Source organism: Electrophorus electricus, chromosome 8 (assembly GCF_013358815.1).
Source record: "Electrophorus electricus isolate fEleEle1 chromosome 8, fEleEle1.pri, whole genome shotgun sequence".
Lineage (NCBI taxonomy): Eukaryota > Metazoa > Chordata > Actinopteri > Gymnotiformes > Gymnotidae > Electrophorus > Electrophorus electricus.
Window position 1 is genome coordinate 14,510,569 of NC_049542.1, and position 19,066 is coordinate 14,529,634.

A 19,066-nucleotide genomic window follows, 5' to 3' on the forward strand; every position below is an offset into this window, starting at 1 on the left:
TTTAACACCTTCATCCACATGCTACAGTCCATTTAATTAATAGATAAAGCCACAGCCACAGCGTGTCTGGTTGCACAGAGATTCCCCCGCACACCAGGAAGCTTTTATTTAGTGAGTGATGCTTACGCTCCTGTTCATGGCCAGGGGCTTGCAAGGCCATTTCTCTTTAAGACATTCGACCAAGACACACAAGCACAGAATCCTGCAATGCCAGAGCTTTTCAGGAGCGGAGGAATCAATAGGCACTCTCACCATTAGGGGCCAAGTGTGAGTGCATAGAGCATCACTAAGGCACCAGGCGACCACCGTGAGGCCATGTGTGAGGCTCCGATCACTCGGGGCAACTATTAAATGGCACAATATTTCCTCTGTTCCTTTCATAACATTTTTAAAAGGACTCTGCCCAAGAAACCTGGCCTGTCTTTCACTGTGACATTTCAAAAGACCCTGACAGTTACAGGTTGGATGAATAATTAATTGTTTCTTAAGAAAAATCGTTCATCACAGTTGACTAAAGAAAGTTCTTTACATGTCTCCTTCACATTAAAGGCTCTTGTGTGGTGCATATGCCATTGCTATGACTCTTACAAAAGCAGAAGTAACTCAATCCATTTGTGAACATGAAGGGAAACCAGAATCAGTCTTTGAAGACAGGTGTAACTTAGCATGGTAAGGAAGGTAGTTGAGGTAGAGAGATATGGCGAGGAGGACAGCTGCATGTGGAAGTTGCCTCACCTTGGACTCCTTCACTCTCTGCAGAATGATGTCATGTTCCTCCTGACCCATGTCAAATGTCTGAGGGAAAGAGTCAACATGGACAAGCTCCTTATCTAGACAATATACATATGAAACTGCTCCAAGCAAGAATCTTTGATGCAGCCTTGACACTGCACTTAATGGTGTAAAGAGAAGACTGCAGAAGAAATTGTCATTTGCAATCATGTTATCTTTAGTATATTTATTGGCTTATTTGAATTTAGCTCATTTGAATAGGACTGGGTATTTTTTGTTTATGTTGTACTTATTAGTTATTACTTATTAGAAAGTGAATTAATACATTTCTACTCAAAATAGTGGGGGGATAGTGATAGTAAAAATACCTTAGTTGTATTTATTTCAGTGATTGAACATAAAGACAGCACAAGTCATCTATCATGGCAAGGAAATGACAGCGCAAGCACCTCCTTGTAAGAGGAGACAAAGATGATGTAGGCCTCTGGTGGGTCAACAGCGGCTGAACAGCCAAGCGGCTGTAACATCAGCACTGAACAACAATCCCCAGCAGGCTTGGGCTTTGATGTATAACCACATTTGAGGCAAGAGCATCTGCGCCAATTCATAAAACCCAACCCAAAACAAACAAACCATGGACTCACCCTCAACCCAGGCCCACCCCTCCCCACTTATGTACAAGATCCGTCAGAAACATTCTGGAAATCCAAAGAACTCCAGCATATGATGCATATTATGATTTACTGCCTTTGTCACATGAGGAAAGGAAGATCTGTACCTTCTGTAGGTAGTTGAACAAGTCCCCCTCGCAGGACACATACTCAGGGGATGGCACGCCAACCCGATTGACCACCGTGTAGACTGCTTCCTCGTACAATAAATCCATCTGAAAGAGACCAAGTTCACTTTCACTTTAAGCCAAACAATATTCATAGATGTTGCAATGCAGAAGAGCTAGATTTGATCTGGGAACTCTATGATTAAAGGAGGGATTAGAATAATTAGTAAAATTGGAAATAACACAATCTATAAAATATATATACTTGCCTAAACATTTTTTTTTTTTCACTGTTGTAAGCTGAAATCAAATTTGAGTACTAAAAATATTACTGGAAAGTAGACTAAGCTATCAGAGAACACTGATCTGTTTTCAAGGAATTTGCATTTCATTAATATGCAAACTTGTAAACCAAACATTAGATTTAGCGTTCAACAAATTAATCAGATTATCTATGTAGAACAAAGGATACTGGGAAAATGAGGAAGTGCTCACCTCATTTCTGGTGGCTTTCTCTGGAATGAAAGCCTTGTCTGTGCACTCAGTGGGTGGTGGACCTGCGATATTTTCCTCCTTGAAATGTGTGACAGAGAGAAGAGTGACTAACATGAGATCCAGAGTACAAGGTCCCTATATTGCTCAACAATATCATTCAACAAGCTCTGTGCACATGCAGAATCAAGATCCGCTTGGACACGCTGGGCCATGCTCTTATTCAACTGCATTATCAGACTACATCTCTCTGTCATTCACAGTAAAAGAATTACTCTATGTGCTGGTTGTCTGCACTATCGATTTCTCCTCCTATCGTCATTTCAGTGCCAGGACACAGGGAGTGCTTAACCACAGACCTCTCGGTCAGGCAAATTCAATCAAACACCTACTTCATAGGGTTAGGGATAAAAGGGAAAAAAACACTGATAACCAAACTTGCAGCCTCAATAACCAGCTACCATAACAAGCTCCATAATAATCAACTATGCTCCACACACAACATTGTCTGCAGCTCATTGGACTGCTCCAACACTCCCCCGCCCTCAACAGAGGGGTGTTGGAGGAGGAAGGTCTTGTTGCTGCTGCCCCCACCACCTCCTCCACTCCTATCTCCCCCTGGGGCAAGCTGATCCCCTGAAAATCCTATACTTACCTCAACTTGAGTGGCAGCTAACAGACTGTCTTGCTTCTGGATGATTTTGTTCATTCGCTCAAAGAACTCGCCATTCCCCTTGGCAACTCTGAAACATGCAAACAGATTTGCTCAGCAATGGAACGTCTTTCCCTCGTCAGTCATCTGCAGTAATAATCCAAATCAAAGACGCCAAGGATTCACGTTGGAAATAGATTTTGAGGGACTGAAGTCCATGTGGTATTTTAGCATTGAACAGAAGGATCAGGCACACTTCAGAAAGATAAACATATAACACTGATTGGAGTGGTAGGAAGTCCCACTGGCAGTAGAACTTTGTAGGGATGTTGTGTTTGGTTTGTCTACTAAATTACTCTGCTTTATGATGGACAAGAGGTAAGAAGGTTCCTTGTCTCTCTGACAAAATTAGAAAAACAACAGCTAGAGGCTAGTCTCATGAAAGCAGCTTCCATGAGAAGTATGCCTATGTGATGGGCATACTGCGATTCCTGTCACTATCTAACAGAGGAAGGACAATTCATGTGCACCAAGTTTCATGTCTCATAATGTCTTTTGCTATTTAACTTAGGTCATCTTATCAGGCAGAGATCGACAGCAGAGGCAGGTGGTGGAGACTTAGCCTCTTCAAGCCTCTGTAGTTATGGAGATGATAGCATATTCATAGTGGGATTGGTGGGAATACCTCCTCCCCATCCCATCTCCACCCTGCACTACTCCAGCCAGCTCGTGTCCACCCTGCCCTGCTCCCTGCGCTGTCCTCTGGACTCAAATAGTGGAGGAATGAAAATTCTCTGTCTGTCTCTTTTTTCATTATTAACAGGCTACCAGAGAGCCTGGCTTCTCAGTGTAATCAAAGCAGGTGTTTGACTAATCCTAGCTCATTCTGGTCATTTCTTTCTTCAAAGGTAGTAAGGAAGAGGATGCTGGATAAAAAGAATCATTGCTAGTGCACTTTGCTATAGTGTGTTGAAACATTTGCAACATGCACTTTAGGCAAAAGACTTAGTAAAGAAAAACAGAGTGACTTCAAAGGCACCTCCCAATCAAAGACATGTGTAATGTCTGATGATATAATATATTAAAGGCACTTTGTTCCGCAAGGACATTTAAGCTAAATTCTACTACCTCTGTGAAGCAGCCTGATTTCCTGCCATGGGTCCACATCAAAACCATTTCTTTTTGTCAATTTGCATACATTGTTTAGCATAATAAAGAAATGGTTCAGAAACTTTAGACTAGCTCATTTCAAAGCAAGAAAATGTCCTTTAAGAAAAAGATGTGAGAGATCAGTTGTTTGTTAGCCATCTATTGATCATGTGCCCACTAGACAAGAAAATAACAGCATTTTTTCTAAAATATTGAGAAATATTTTCAGTTAAATTCAGATTTATCCATTTTTCTGTGGGGGCGGTTAGAAAATCTAGGTGTGCTGGTTCTTACGGTGTGTCAGATTTTGCCCAGTCTGTCCTGATTTAGTCAGTGAAGCTTCCTTATCACAGGTTTGTATCAAATAGCCTTTAGAAATATTTCTAGCATTCAACATTATTTGTAAAAACAGCAATTTAACCCATTTTGTTAGCTGATTGTGCTGCCATATTTGTGTACAGTGTGCATTGACGAATGACAATGACAAAATGACATGTAAATAATTATATCTGTGCTCCCAGCACCCGCAGTCTGAAAATGTCAGAGTCCACACAACATGACCAACCAAACAGTAAACAAAGAACTGTAAGTTAGATAGAACTGTATATGATAACTGACCAATGTTGATGGTCAATATTTTCGGGGAAAAAAAACTTTTTTTTTAGGCAAACCATATAAGTCAACAAGTCTGCTAGCAAGACTGCTAGTAAGATCACATTGGCTTTGGAATGTTTATCAAAGCCATCCTTTCTCTCCCTCAAAGTAACACATAATCCGCAATCATAATTAATCAATGCCACTGATAAACCCTGCCCTGGGTTTATGGAGGAATTTCTGATTAATAAAAGTAAATCAGTCCTCTCAGGGTAGATGCCCTAGAATGCACAGAAAGGTCATGTGGTGGCCGTTTGTTCTTCTTTGCATGCTCACAAACCTCATGAGGGCTCCTGTGCAAGGCTGTGCCAATCAAAAGTCAGTTGAGAACTAATTAAGAAACTCACAAGCATGAGCAGTGAGGGAAAAAAAAAAAGTATGTTTCCTGTCAGCTTGTCAGCTTTGCAACAGAAGCTGGGTACCAGGCTAAGGTTCCCATGAATTATTGGCTACAGAGGCTATAAGAAAATTCCTAGAAATACTTTGTGAAAGAGTGAATACAGTTTTTTAAGAACTTTTTCCAACAGTGATTGAATTTCTGCACACCTTATAAACTTGTGTCATCTTTGGAAGAAAGCCCTATTCCCATTCTCCTCTTTTCAAAAGCACTGACTTTCCTGTAGTCAGTTGTCTCCATGTGGGGGACTAGAAACACTATTCATTCATATAGCTATGCACAGTGGGTCATAAGACAGAGCTTCGTTTTGTCTCATATCTGAACATCAGATTCACATATTACACTACTTGACACGGTTATGGTTTGCCTCTTGAACATGTAGACCAGGCCTTGGTTTTATGATCAGAGATGCATATGATATTAAACTGCTTAGAATGAACATGTTTGTCCTGTAGCCTGACACCTTTACTGGTGCTGTGGAGAGCTTTTTGATCTCTGAAAGTATGGATTCATCAGTGCTATCCTGTGCAAACACTAAGGCACACAAATGCACAACACACGCTTGAACATACTCACTCGCTCACTCGTGCGCGCGCGCAGACACACACACAGACACACAGACAGACACACAGACAGACACACAGACAGACACACAGACAGACACACAGACAGACACACAGACAGACACACAGACAGACACACAGACAGACACACAGACAGACACACACGCACACAAACACACGCACACACACACATAAAGCTTAGATAGCAGCCTCCTTTCATGTTGCTAGGAAACAGACTCACCCCATGAATCCTTTTTATTTTTATTCCAATATTATTTATTTCGATTATTCAAACCTCGAAAGGTATATGAGAATGTGGAGAGTGTGCAAAATGAAAAGGTAAAATGTATGTAATCATTAACCTAAGCTAGCATGCACCCCCACGTAGACCTAAATACAAATACACATATAAACATTCACAAAAATAGACCACCACACACACACGCACACACAAAATACCTAATGGGCACTGCTTGGCTCCAGACAGGGCAAAAATTAGGCACAGCACTTATGAATCAAATATGTACCTCCAAATATTAAATGTTAAGTATGCAATAGGACTAGCGACATTTGGAGAACATCATTTTGGTGGGTTATTAAAGAAAATACGAGAAATGCTTTCCCACAGAAGAGGAAAAAAAAATTTGGATGGAATTCATTTCCTCTGGATCCACTTGGCCTTCACGCTGCACTGCGGGTGATTCAACTAATTTCTAATGTCGACCTCAGTCTGCTCATCACCATCCCTCAGTGTGTGACTAGTACTTCCTGAAGACATAACACCCTGACATTCACCTTCTCCAGATCCCTAATATCCTACATTTTTCTTTTATTTCATATTCTTCCTTGATGTCCGTTTGTGTGGCTTTATGCTCCAAAACTTCATAATTCATCGAACTATTTTTCAAACCTTAGAATTAAATAGGCTATTTCCTTTACTGCACCTTTAAGATGGATATAGGATAAAAGAGCTCTGTTCTGATTGGCTGCCTTGTATTGTGCCTCATTCAATAAGCACTCAGAGCTGAAACACACATGAGAACTGCAATGTATGTGGGTGGGGCTAAACTGCTATAGACTGAATATAAGTGACACTACTGTGAACTAATTAGCTGCATTGCTAGCAGGAGTTTAGTGAGCTAACTTCCTAGTACAAATGTATACATACTCTTTACCATAGATTACCATTTTCATTCTCTCTCTAGATGGTCAGAAGCCACATGGTCATTCTGAAATTCTTTATTTCAATACAGTGAGGAAAATGCAGTTTTCCATGATAGGGGCCCTTTAAGTGTTCTGTCATCTATAAGGATTATTGACTGAGGAAACTCCTGTTAATGTTTTTGTTTTATATTAAAAGACATATACAAAGCAAACACACTGGTCTGCCCAAAAGAAAGTCCTAAGTTTTTCATCTCAAATTCACACATTGTCTGGCTCATCAGATTAAATATAATTCCTCTGGTTTTGCGCAAGGCATTTCTTGGCCTTTATTCTGTTATGCACTTATTCCAGAGAGGGAGCACAAATATCATGCAGTAATTAGTTTTGCTCAGGACAGGCTTTGTGCTAGGTACTCCAATTTGTCAAGCATGTACTGCACAAGACAGATGGCTCTCTATTTCAGGAACTAATAAAAAGGCAAAGTCATTAAAATCTATTTAGTTTAATTGCAATTAGGGACAAAGAAAGTCTTCATAATGACTTCATAAACCAGAGAGAATACAGTAATCAAATGTCCCTATCCAAACTTTAAGCAGTGCTCATCAATCGAAACCCAGGGGCACCATTATTCTGTTCATTTTTGTGTTTTCCTTGTACTGCTGATAATGAGACTTTCATGTGCTGAATCAAATGTTAGAACAGGGAACACACACACACACACACACACACACACACACACACACACACACACACACACACACACACACACACACACACACACACACACACACACACACACACACACACACACACACACACACACACACACACACACACACACACACACACACACACACACACACACACACACACACACACACACACATCCCCACCACTGGGGCTAATATAAACTGGGACTGATCTAGAGTCAGTTCTGATTACCATAAGGTGGTTTGTTTAAGTTTAACTCTAGCCTTGGTTATATTTAACACAGAGCTGTTTGGTCTATACTGAATAGGCCTTTTTACACATCTAAATACACCCTCCCTGTAAGACACAGGAGACTCTTCCTCATACCCTCATAGATACACACTGTGGTGATTCATCTGGTGACCAGTAGCCACATAGACGCATAAACACACACACACACACACACACACACACACACACACACACACACACCATCACCACCACCATGTGAGAACAATGACAAATTGCGCAGTTGGGGTCTCCAGGTGGACAGATTGCTGCCTCATCCAAACGCTGCTCATAGTGATCAAATTGGAACTTGGAGAGCAGGGAGGCCGGTAATAATCATTCCCAAACATGGCTGCCAAAGCTCTGGCTAGCCCCTAGGATCTCATCAGGATTACCTGGGTTACCACACACACCCTGCAGGCCTGATGGGAGGTGCCCACCTCCCAATAATTTGCATAATATTAATGATTGCGTGGCTGGACCAGGGGCATTAGTTTTCATTGGCATGAATGAAGGAGACAGACACTTTCCTGCAACCGTAACTACGGCAGCCAGCAGCCTGGAGGATTGTGTGCTCCAGAGTCTTTATTGGCACTGGGAGTCGATAAAAAAAGGAATGGATTATTTAGGACTGACTGAAACTAGGCTTCCTTGCTGGGGGGAGGGGGAGGAGGGACACACATGCATATATTTCATGAATACTTATCAAGAAAATTTGATGTTATAGATGATCACTTTAACACGGAGCTTTCTGAATCCAGCAGGAAAAAAAAGCTGGCTGTAGACACTCCTCAGAAATACTAAATTAATTGGAAAAATGTCAAGGGAAACCAAGTCAAAAACATGACTATGTACAAAAAAAAGAAGAAAAAAAAAGAAGAGGGGAAAAAAACTTGTACCGTGGAGAGGAGCCATGATGGCAAGCTCAGAGACAGGAGCAGACCTTTACCATCAGTATATGCCATTTGTGTGGAGCACAGCGCCAAGGTGAATTAAAGTATATCAGGAACAAAATTTTTTTTTTCTTCAGCACAGTATGAAGCAGGTGCTTAGGTGCTTTTCATCCACAAGACAGAGGACATGCTCTCATAAAAAATAAAACTGCTCACATCTTAGCAGCTGTGATAAGCAGATCTGTTTTGGTTGCTATAGAAACCTCAAGGTTTATGTTCCCATTACTTTTGGCACTGAGATCAGTGTTTGAAAAAGATTAAAAAACAAGAAACTAACAACAACAACCCAATCCTGTTTCACCTGTGGTTTTCCAACCAGCTTTCCAACCAGCTCTTATCTGATGGCATCAGCCTTGGACAAACATTACCACTTTCCCATCCAACGACCCACATAATGATTTAGTTAGTTAGAATGTCAACTTGTGCACATTTCTGACATTTTTGCTTTCTGAAAACCAGTCTGAGGTGTCTGAGGGGGTTTTTGGTGCCATGGCTGACTGTGGTGTGTGTGTGTGTCCATGCAGGCTGAATATGGTATGTGTGTGTGTGTGTGTGTGTGTGTGTGTGTGTGTGTGTGTGTGTATGCAGGATGATTGTGGGGTGGAGGTGGGGGGTGGTGTGTGTGTGTGTGTGTGTGTGTGTGTGTGTGTGTGTGTGTGTGTGTGCGCATGTATGCAGGCTGATTGTGGTGTGTTTTTACATGTAAGCTGACTGTGGTATCAAGCCTATTCTCTGTCCTGGCTCCGAGATGGTGGAATGACTTCCACTTGCTGTCCGGACAGCAGAGTCCTTTGCAGTCTTCAAACACAGACTGAAGACCCATCTATTCATAGAATATTTAAATGACCACTGACCCTGCTCCTATATTGACTAACTAAACTACTACTTATTGTAGGGTATTGTTTATTACACTGATGTTGTCTAACAAACTCTAGTACTTATTGTTTATTGCACTTATTATTTATTTGCACTTATCAAGATAGACCTTATGAATTTTGCACTTCTAGGAATCAACAGTGATTCTTGTATTTTTACAGTATTCTAAATCATTGGTACATTGAATTCTAACCTACTGTACTGGCTAGGATGTATTCTATGAGTAAATGACAAAGCACTTTTGTAAGTCGCTCTGGATAAGCGCATCTGCTAAATGGTGTGTGTGTGTGTGTGTGTGTGTGTGTGTGTGTGTGTCTATATGCAGGCTGACTGTGGTGTGTGTGTGTGTGTGTGTGTGTGTGTGTGTGTGTGCATTCAGGCTGACTGTAGTGTGTGGGCCCATCCCATTGCAGGCTGATTGTGTGATGTGCCCATGGGGGAGCTAGATTGGATGTGATGTTTCAAATGTGGTCTGTTCGGAGCAGACACAAACCACCACAGAGCTTTACTGGGCTGGCAACCATATTTATAGACCACAGCATTACCAGTGTCTCCTGGGCTTGCAGAAACACATTTATTTCTAATAGATCAGCCAGGTTTGATGTGTCAGTATTAGACGGCACAGGCCACACTGCTCCCACCTGCACAGTATAGAAATAATCTGAAGATGGCACTTGAGTGAAAAGGTCCATTCCACATGTTCGGCCTACTTTCCGCTTAATGAGCTGCAGAGGTAATTGCTGCTCAATCCTCATAAAGGCTGTCCTTGTGCGATCTGTGGAACAGCAGTTAATTTGACATGTGGGAGAGTGAGGTGCCTGGAATCGAGTCACTTCCAAGGCATGAAGACAGCAGAGCCATGGCAGGTGACTGCATGCTCACTGACTCACTGGTCTGTTCGCTGACAGTCATCCTGCCATCTGTTTTGATAGGTAAACCATGACCATCGCCAGTGGTACAGCTCTGAAGAACTGGGACATTCTCCATTGCTCTCTGTCTATGTTGCGGTCATAAGAAAAGCTCATAGCTCCATTAAAATCAGTTTTTAATTTTCTAAATTACTTGAAAACACCAGTTGCCCTTTACATTGTGGAAACAATTCATGTTGAATGGATGACTATATGAATGGATGAATAGATGAATGGTCCAAAATTTCTGGAATAAATCTGAGTGGGTTCACTGTCAAATGTTAAATTAACTTTTTTTCCCTTCTCATACAAAGATCCAATTTCGGACACCCCTGTGTGTGCAATGTGGACTCACCCAAGGATGGTCCTTTCAGAGACACGTGTGTGGTACGGGGGGATGGCATCAGCGGTGTTACCGGTGGCAGTGGGTGGGGGAGGTTCCCTCCTGGACCTCAGTGACTGGCTTCTCTGCACCTGCCTCAGCACACTGCTCTTCAGTTCCAGCAGCGTCGACATGGCTCATTCACCACCTTTGCACAAAAGCGGCAGTGTGTTAGTGGCGCACATGACACACACGTTCTTGTGAGCTTTCTGCATTTTTTCCCCTCTGTCCTCAAATTGCAGGGAAAACAAAAACAATTAACCCAACGTCCACCTCGGTGGCCAACCTTTGGCTGCACACATGGAGAGTGTAATGAGTAATTACTGTAATCACAGCAGCCCCTCCTATAACCCAGTTTGGCCTGCGTTCTGTGAGGGGCTCATGCAGCTCTTGTCTGCTGCTAATTAGCACGTGTGCCAGGCACATGGGTCTGTGCTGCCGTGAGCGGACTGTGGTGTGAAGCTGAGAGCCAACAAATATGCACAGGGGCCATGAGCTTTGTAGATTTCTTACTGAACCATTCCATAACGCAACGACAACAGCAGACAAGAGTTCTGCACACACCTTTAATTCTTCAAAAACAATGCGCCGGTCATTGCTTTAGCCAGTGCTGTTAGAAGGAATAGCTCCTATACTCTGGATCCAGGAAACAATGGAGAACAGAATACCATTAATAGGACTGAAACAAACGGCATGAAAAGCATGAAGGAGGGAAGATGACTAAATGATGATGGAAAAGGTTTTGATTGATCGAGGTGACTCCAACAGACACAAAAACACCCCTTTCACAAAACTGACAATGAACATTCTCTTTTGTCAAATCCCTAAATGCTAAGGGGTGGAGCTCTGTAGCCTACTCATGCTTCATCCTCTATATGAAGTCTGGGTTACAGGGAAAAGATAAACATTTATCTGTGGTTTCAGAAAAGCAAGCTTTTTTGGGTTTTCAGACAGTATAAAGCTGTGCATTCACTCAGTAAGCATGCACATCCCCAGTGTTAGGACTCTATTCAACAGCACCACCAACTGACATGGCTTTCATACAACAGTGAGAACAGTCTTTTCAAAAGGACACCACAAGAAGTTACAAAAATTTACATTTGTAGGAGGCATGGTACATTTTTCACTGACAGTATTTTTTCAGTCATTTCAAGTTGTACAACTGCTGTGTATTTTCTGATACTCTTTGTTGGTGAACTAATCTAGAGCTAATCTAAACTGACTCTCAGCTTGTTATAGAGGTATTTGAGGCCCAATATGTGATGTATAAATCTGAGCAGAATCAGGATGTTTTAGTCATCGATTCTTCTGAAACCTGCTTCAGATTCAACATAGACCAGAAGAGTTGCTGTCTGATTGGTTCAATGTAGGCAAATCACAGATTTGAGCATTTATGTATGACTGGACTCTGACCTCCCGTTTGTTCCCATTATATTCAACCTGAGCAGGTTGGCATCAATGAATGAGCTGTTCAATCAACACAGCCCTAATGCTGCCCTGGATGAAGTTTGAAGGGAGGGGAGTCAGTGCCACATCATGAAGAGCAGAGCAGGAATCAGGCAGAGAAGACAATGCAGCTCCGGCAGCCCACCACCACCCCCAGCCCCAATGCCCCACCCACCATGTTATTAACCCATTGGAACAAAGGCAAAGGTTTTGGACTATGTGGTACTTTAATACAACCGGACGTGCATTAAGAAAGGTCACACTCACCAAGTGGGGTTGATAGTTTGCCATGACTAACGGCTCCTCCACACCCACTCCCCAGCAGTTCTCATCTTGGATTGAAATAGAAAGAGGGAGAGAGACCGTGTTTGTGTGTGGGGGGGGGGGGGGGTTTGATGGGTGTCCATCTCATGGGGATCAAAGCTGCTTGTGGTCTGTATGCCCATTTTCTTGAAAGTGCAGCTCAATCCCGACCTGAACACCCACCTTTGGCCACAAGCTCTCCCTGAGAGAAACTGTGCAGTCTGACGCATGGCACCAGCTGCCAGGGAGGGAAGAGCTGGCAATGTACCATGAGCATGAGTGCTGCCGTCAACACCCTCCACCCCTGCCGACATGCACGTACGCTCCCATGTTGCTCCATAGAGCCGGCCCCACAAGAGACAGCCAGGCAGCTCCAGCCGCATCTGCTAGGCACGAAGGGGGTCTCTATGGTAACAGCAGAGTGAGAGGGGTCGCACACACAGGTACACAGGATTCCAGAAAGGGCTGAACAAAGAACAGCCTTGCTGCTGTTATATCAGTATTTCCTAGGTAGTTAAGTACTCCGGAAGGAAGAGGAGGATCTTGAGCTGTCTTATCACAGCGCGTGGCACATGTCCTTGCAGGTGACCACACATGCATGATGATGGAAGATGACAGAAGAGACTGAATGTCCCAATCTAAGACATGTCACTCTGAAAAGGCCAATTTCCGCTTTCCGGCTTACAAAACTGATAGGAGATGTGGCTCGGCAAATTAGGGGCAATCCATCTTACTGGAAAACTCATTCATGCAAATGGATGAAGCTAGCTCTCCTTTTCGAATGAGATCAGACAGTGCTCCTGCATAATCTCCTCATTGGCCTGACACAGTAGAGGCAGCGTTGCATTTTTTTTCCTGCCTCTTACAAACACGGGCTGAAGCAAATTCTACTTGACAGGATATGACAAGCAAGGGAGGAGACCCCCAGCACAGAGACTCTTTTCTATTCACCACTAGTCTTCGCGCCCGCGAAAAGCCTGAGACATGGCAGGGTAAGACTCTGAGACAGGGTAAGATTCACATACTCTGAAGGGATCCTTTAGGCTACATCTACATACTGCACCTTAGTTTATGCTGCAGGTGTTGCTCTCTGCCCTGCTGTTCCTCACCTTGTGCCACTCTGCACAGACAAATGTGGCAGGCACATCTCTGACAACGTTTATTTCTGGCACTGGGGCCCAAGATTGTTGTGCGAAGCAATCATAAATCTCCTCCCTCCATCTCAGGGCTGCCAGGACAAGCAGCAAGGGTGAGTCTAAACCAGTGTTTCCACAATTTGTGAAATTGCCAAAATGTCAAGTGGCCTTTTCGGTGAGAGGCACAGAAACGGCTGTAGAAAAAGGTCAGGGAGAGGTACAGCATTGTGTTCGATTGACAAGGGAAAGTGCCACACACAAACATTTTTCACCCTGTAACCACTTGCCATGTAAATCAATCAAATCAATTCTTTATAAGGGAGAGCCTTAATCAGGCTATACAAAGGCTCCCAGGAGGTCATGCTGGAAGCCACGTCGCACTGCTGATGATCCTTGCCTGGGGTGAACGGACATGCTCTGCACAATTTCACCCCTCTGATGATACCATTTGGTGGGGGAATGGGCCAAATCATCAGTTTGACAACTTGAGTGGCACTTAATAGACATGTGCACACCAGCAGGTGCATCTGGGATTAAAAGGATCTGAGGTGGGCTCTTGCATTTATGTGGCACAGGCATATAAATCTCTATAAGACAAAACCTAATCCATATGTCTCTCAAAGAAATAATGATGATCTACGTACAGCTCCAATTAACTCTATGACTTTATTCATCACCATACCCAAAACCACTGCTGACCTAATAAAAAGTGTTTCTGCTCCAAGAAGCATAATGCACACAAACCACTGCTGTTTAGCTATAAAACACAAGCACACCATCAGTCATGCAGGGGCAGACTGCACCCTCAGAGTCAGGGGGATTATCATTAGGATCTATAAGCAGATAAGCATTATAATCCCCCAGGTGCAGATAAAAGTTCCAAAGGGCAAATCAGAGAATTTGTGCCATCTTAAGTCTAGTCATCACTCAGTGGACAATCTCCAGCCGTGATCGGTCCCAACGTCAACCATGATACCACTCAGGTACTACACAGTGGAGATCAATTTGCCAAGCAAGGACCATCACTTTAAACACTAAGGAGAGGAGGAGGAGGTGGAGGGATCCCCCCCCCCCCCCACCTCAATGGACAGCTCTACATGTTTGCTCACCCAGCTTGGTAATGAAACAAATGAGAATGCTGCTATTCATCTTTTCAGAGAGCACTATGTAATTGATTTCTTAGCACTAGACAGACAGTGGAACTGGTTTTCTGTTTTCCCTACCCCTGCAGCTGCAAGATACCAGACCTCTGCTGTTACACCAAGCATCAGCATGAGGGTTCACAGCAGGGAACTGCTACAATCTACCTTTGCTGAGGCGAATATCACGAATTCATAGTATCTGACTAGGATAATCAATAAGATAACTCATTTATAAGATAACAACTCTTCATAGGTGATATTACTGATATTACTAGATTTACTTCCTAGTGCCCAGATTTAACCCTTTTTTTTGTTGTTATTTTTGATTGCCTATAAAACATTAGTCTCAGGAGGCATTTCTAGACATCTAGAACATTTGAGATCTTACAATGATGGGGGACAGGTGCACCTTCTGAGGCTACTGAGTGTTTATCTCTCACCAGGTAGTCATAATATGTCAACATCAGCAGCCAATTTAATTTCCAGAGGAAGCAAAATATAAAGAGTAATTCAAAAAACTTTGTATTGTTTTAGATGTGTTCTATTAAATAAATTCCCTCATCAGTTGAAACCATTTTTGATAGTATAATTTAAATGCATATCACAAACCATAAAACAAGGGATTTTTAAAAGCAAAATTACAGCATTTGGTGTCAGCATGGCTGGCGCTATTTTAGCTCATCTCTGGAATCAACAAAAAAGTCTGTGCCAAAAAAGGGGTATGAAGGGAAAATGTTCATGACTTTGTTTTAAGATCTTGTATTTAGGAGCCAGTATATGACTGAAATGCTGTCCTTAACCTGAAGCATGAAGAGCTGTCAGCTTTCCTGCCAAGGCTCCATTAATCCAAGCATACATTTGAACTGTCACTCATGTTCGGGGGTGGGGCATAGAACGTTAGGGGGGGGGGGGGCTGCTTTCACGTACCAGTACAGAGTCAGGGACAAGCTTTTCATTCTTGTCACCTACTCTCTTTTGTTCAGCTGTGGTTCAGTTTTCTCTAGATATTCTCCTACATTTCCCAAGGGCTGTGCTGAAATTCCCAGTTGAAGCAAAATGTCTATAGCAGGGAGCAGTCTGCTGAATATCCACCCACATAGACCAAGAACAGCTGACACCTTAAGTTGAATTCAGTGCTCCTCAAATGAGTTTCAGTCATGCTTGTCCATGTTTTCTTTGATTTATTGGTCAAATCTGTCAATCTTCATGTCAACTCTTATACATGTGTAGGTGTTGTTGTCTTGGCAACAAACCCTCCTTCATGTACCTCTCTGCCACCTTACCTGAGTAAAGTCAATTGTAATTAACTGAAGATGCTGGCTTCCACCAGGGTATTTCTTCATCTGTAATTTTAATTGTACAATGTAGAAATCACTTATGTTCTAAAGAGGCAACTGCCTGTATTTTTCCAATATATTTAAACTATAGCCAATACCTTTCTTCTGTACAAGTTTAAACTAGATTGAATATGTGAAAGTAGCTTTGTTTACAAGAAAAATATATTTGTATACTCTGACCTATGCTGGACAATTATCCCTTTCAGAGATTTGTTTAATAGTTATTCCAACCAGGTGTCAGTCATGGTTTTAACCCTGCTGTTACAAACAACGCAGATATAAACAAACAATCCTCTGCATGTTTTTGCATGTCAGCTTCTGTTTCAACATTATAAGTATCTTCCACTTTTTTGTCTCCAATTCCCTGAATAGGGCTTTAAATTCATTCAGAAAATTCAGTACGGTTTTAATTGACAGAAAAATGAAAAACTGGATATCGTTATAAATCTATGTAGCACAAAGGCATGACGACTGAGAAAACATGCGATATTTCCTTTGTCTGAGTCAACAATACTGATAAGACAAAAAAAAGGTTAGCCCGTCTATTTACTTTGTTTTCGTAAACTATCCTCTAGTACCAAACATCTGTTGAAACACAGCTACAGGTGATGCAATAAAAAAAAAAACACACTGGGAATGACAACCAGTAGCTTTACCCTAAGATACAACCGATATAGCTAAAGATGATGATGATGATGATGATGATGATAAGAGTAGTCTATGTAATCGATTCCAGTTTTCACCATAGGAATCGAATACAATCCACTAAAAGTATAAACGCAGGATTAAAATCATAGACGCAAGAACTAACGCAACAGAAACATTAAAGTAGGCTGTAAACAGGTTATCCGAATAAACAGTACTAACGAGTATACATCTTAATTCCTTTTCAAACAGCGAAATTACTCCTTAAACTAATACTTATATTTATTGCTTCACTGAATCCTGGATAAAAGAATAATCTGCTCACCTGTGGACTTCTCATTCACTGTTGTGCGACGTGCGTGCAAGTGTTGATTTGTGCGTCTTTGACTTTTCTTCGCCCATCAAAATATGCGCAACTGGTTGGTAGCGCCCCTTTAAAATCAGAGATGGTCAACTGACGAAAAAACGTTAATTTGGCTTTATTTGATCACACAGAAAATGCTTTATTTTCCGACACGGTTTTTCTCTCTACTCTCCCTAAACCGGTGTGATCCATATATGGTCAAGGGAAGTGCAACGAGACTTTGCATGCCTCGAGCTGTTGCTGTGGGGACGTCAGTTGTATTCTCGGACGAAAGTAGAGGTTTGCGATTACATGTTTCATACACACGTTTTCCGTAAACCGAGTCCTTTTCGTTGCATAATGATGTGGTATGTTCACGTCTATGCAACTGTACACCCTGAGAGAGATGTTAGTCTCAGGAGAACCAACTGAGCGCTCACTCCTGTGATCTAGTCAAGCCCAACATTTCGAAAATTCTCCAATCCAAAACGTATTCACACGTAATGTTTATGAAAAATCTGCAAAGATCGTGTGCTAGTGAGTATCCAGTAACGGTCAAGCAGACTTACTATGCTAACAGACGGTGAGAAAGATTACTGAACTATGTGCAGTGTCATTCACTTTCCATAATTAACCACAGACTTATTAGCTTGGGCAGTACAAGAAAGAAAAAGTCTGTTTCTTTTCAGGTAATACACTACTACTTGTGGGCTCAATTTCATATCATTCAAAGCGTACAAGAGGACACAAAGGTTTTGGGCTAATAAGTACTTTTCCGTATAGACATTGCCCTTAGCAGCAATACCCTCCTTAGTATACAGAGCTAGTCCGAATAAGGTGATAAGCCAAGCCTTGCCATTTAGTAAATGTGGGCGCTTGTATTTTGTTCCAGTTAGATGAGGCAGTATGAGGAAGTAGTATCCTGCAGACAACAAACGGTGGACGTTTATGCACGCGAGTAAAACGTCAGCTTTGGGCCCCGAAACTAGCCCGAGTCATACGGTCCTGTGGTTCGTTACCGTCACGTATGTAAAAATATATATTTTGGTAAAAGACAATATCTCTCATGTATTTAATTAGATCTGCATTAGAGTTTCTTCAAAAACATTCTGATAGCCTAAATACTAGGTGATACCCCAATATTTAGGCCCCAAAATATTACCATTCACTCTCTTGATAATCCACCGTAATTGTAAACTCTATCTCAGAAACTACCACTTTGGGGAATTATGGAGTAAAGATGGATTCGCGCAATAAAATATGCCAGTTACTCTTCATAAGCATTGATCTGCGGCTATTGATTATTTGTCAGTTACTGAGGTAAGAAGGATTATGTAACCGAATGTCAGCCCTGCAATTATGCCTGTCAATTCCACTCTTTGCAGACGGACTTAATAAACCGTTTTTGCTAGGAATGAACCACGACGAAACAGCCGCAGTATTATACACTCGGTGACTAACAGATCTACGACCTTCAGATTCAGATGAGGGGAACACACTCCCCCAGATACAATTTTTTAAAGATCTTTAAGTAGACTGTTTAGATTATGTCTGCTAGTGTGATTTAGATTTCCTCCTTAGAAGAATAAAACAGAGTTGTATTACGTCCCTTACCTCGGACCTTACCATCAACACCACCAGTAACTACCCAACCATCCTCACCGCCTCTCTAGCTACTCTGCTGCTATAAATAGACTCGGACAAATTAATTACGCGGCTGCTGGTGTGAGGTGCCTTGCACGTCTTCGAATTTTTTCGACGCATGGGCAGTAAACCAAAAACTGATAGTTGCCAAATGGCCAGTGAAACCTTTCAAACGGCTTCAGCTGGGCGCGAGAACATGAAGGGGGTCTGGGTGTTCCGAACTTTCAGCTGCTCGCGCTCATGATTCAGTGGTCTCGCGAACCTGGAAGCTTTTCAGTTCCCAAATGGACTGTGTACACTTTTAGCGTGAATTTCGGAGCACTAATTTTATAGACAATTTTGTATACACATAGTACTTGTTGATTCGATAGTTAATCATGGAGGTGTGTGCA

The 19,066-nt window shown here is 42.2% G+C and overlaps 1 protein-coding gene across 2 annotated transcripts in view; it reads right to left on the reverse strand.

Moving 5' to 3' along the window:
- baiap3 (BAI1 associated protein 3) overlaps positions 1–17,236 on the reverse strand; it is a 30,672-nt gene extending 13,436 nt beyond the window's left edge. For both annotated transcript variants that reach the window (XM_027003295.2, XM_027003369.2), the window contains exons 1-6: positions 17,013–17,236; positions 10,652–10,826; positions 2,658–2,745; positions 2,006–2,083; positions 1,511–1,618; positions 736–795 (exon numbers count right to left, since the gene is read on the reverse strand). In XM_027003295.2, the coding sequence (XP_026859096.2) occupies positions 736–795; positions 1,511–1,618; positions 2,006–2,083; positions 2,658–2,745; positions 10,652–10,812 (495 nt within the window). In that variant the 5' untranslated portion in view covers positions 10,813–10,826; positions 17,013–17,236. The remainder of the gene's footprint in view (positions 1–735; positions 796–1,510; positions 1,619–2,005; positions 2,084–2,657; positions 2,746–10,651; positions 10,827–17,012) is intronic.
- Positions 17,237–19,066: the final 1,830 nt, after the last annotated feature.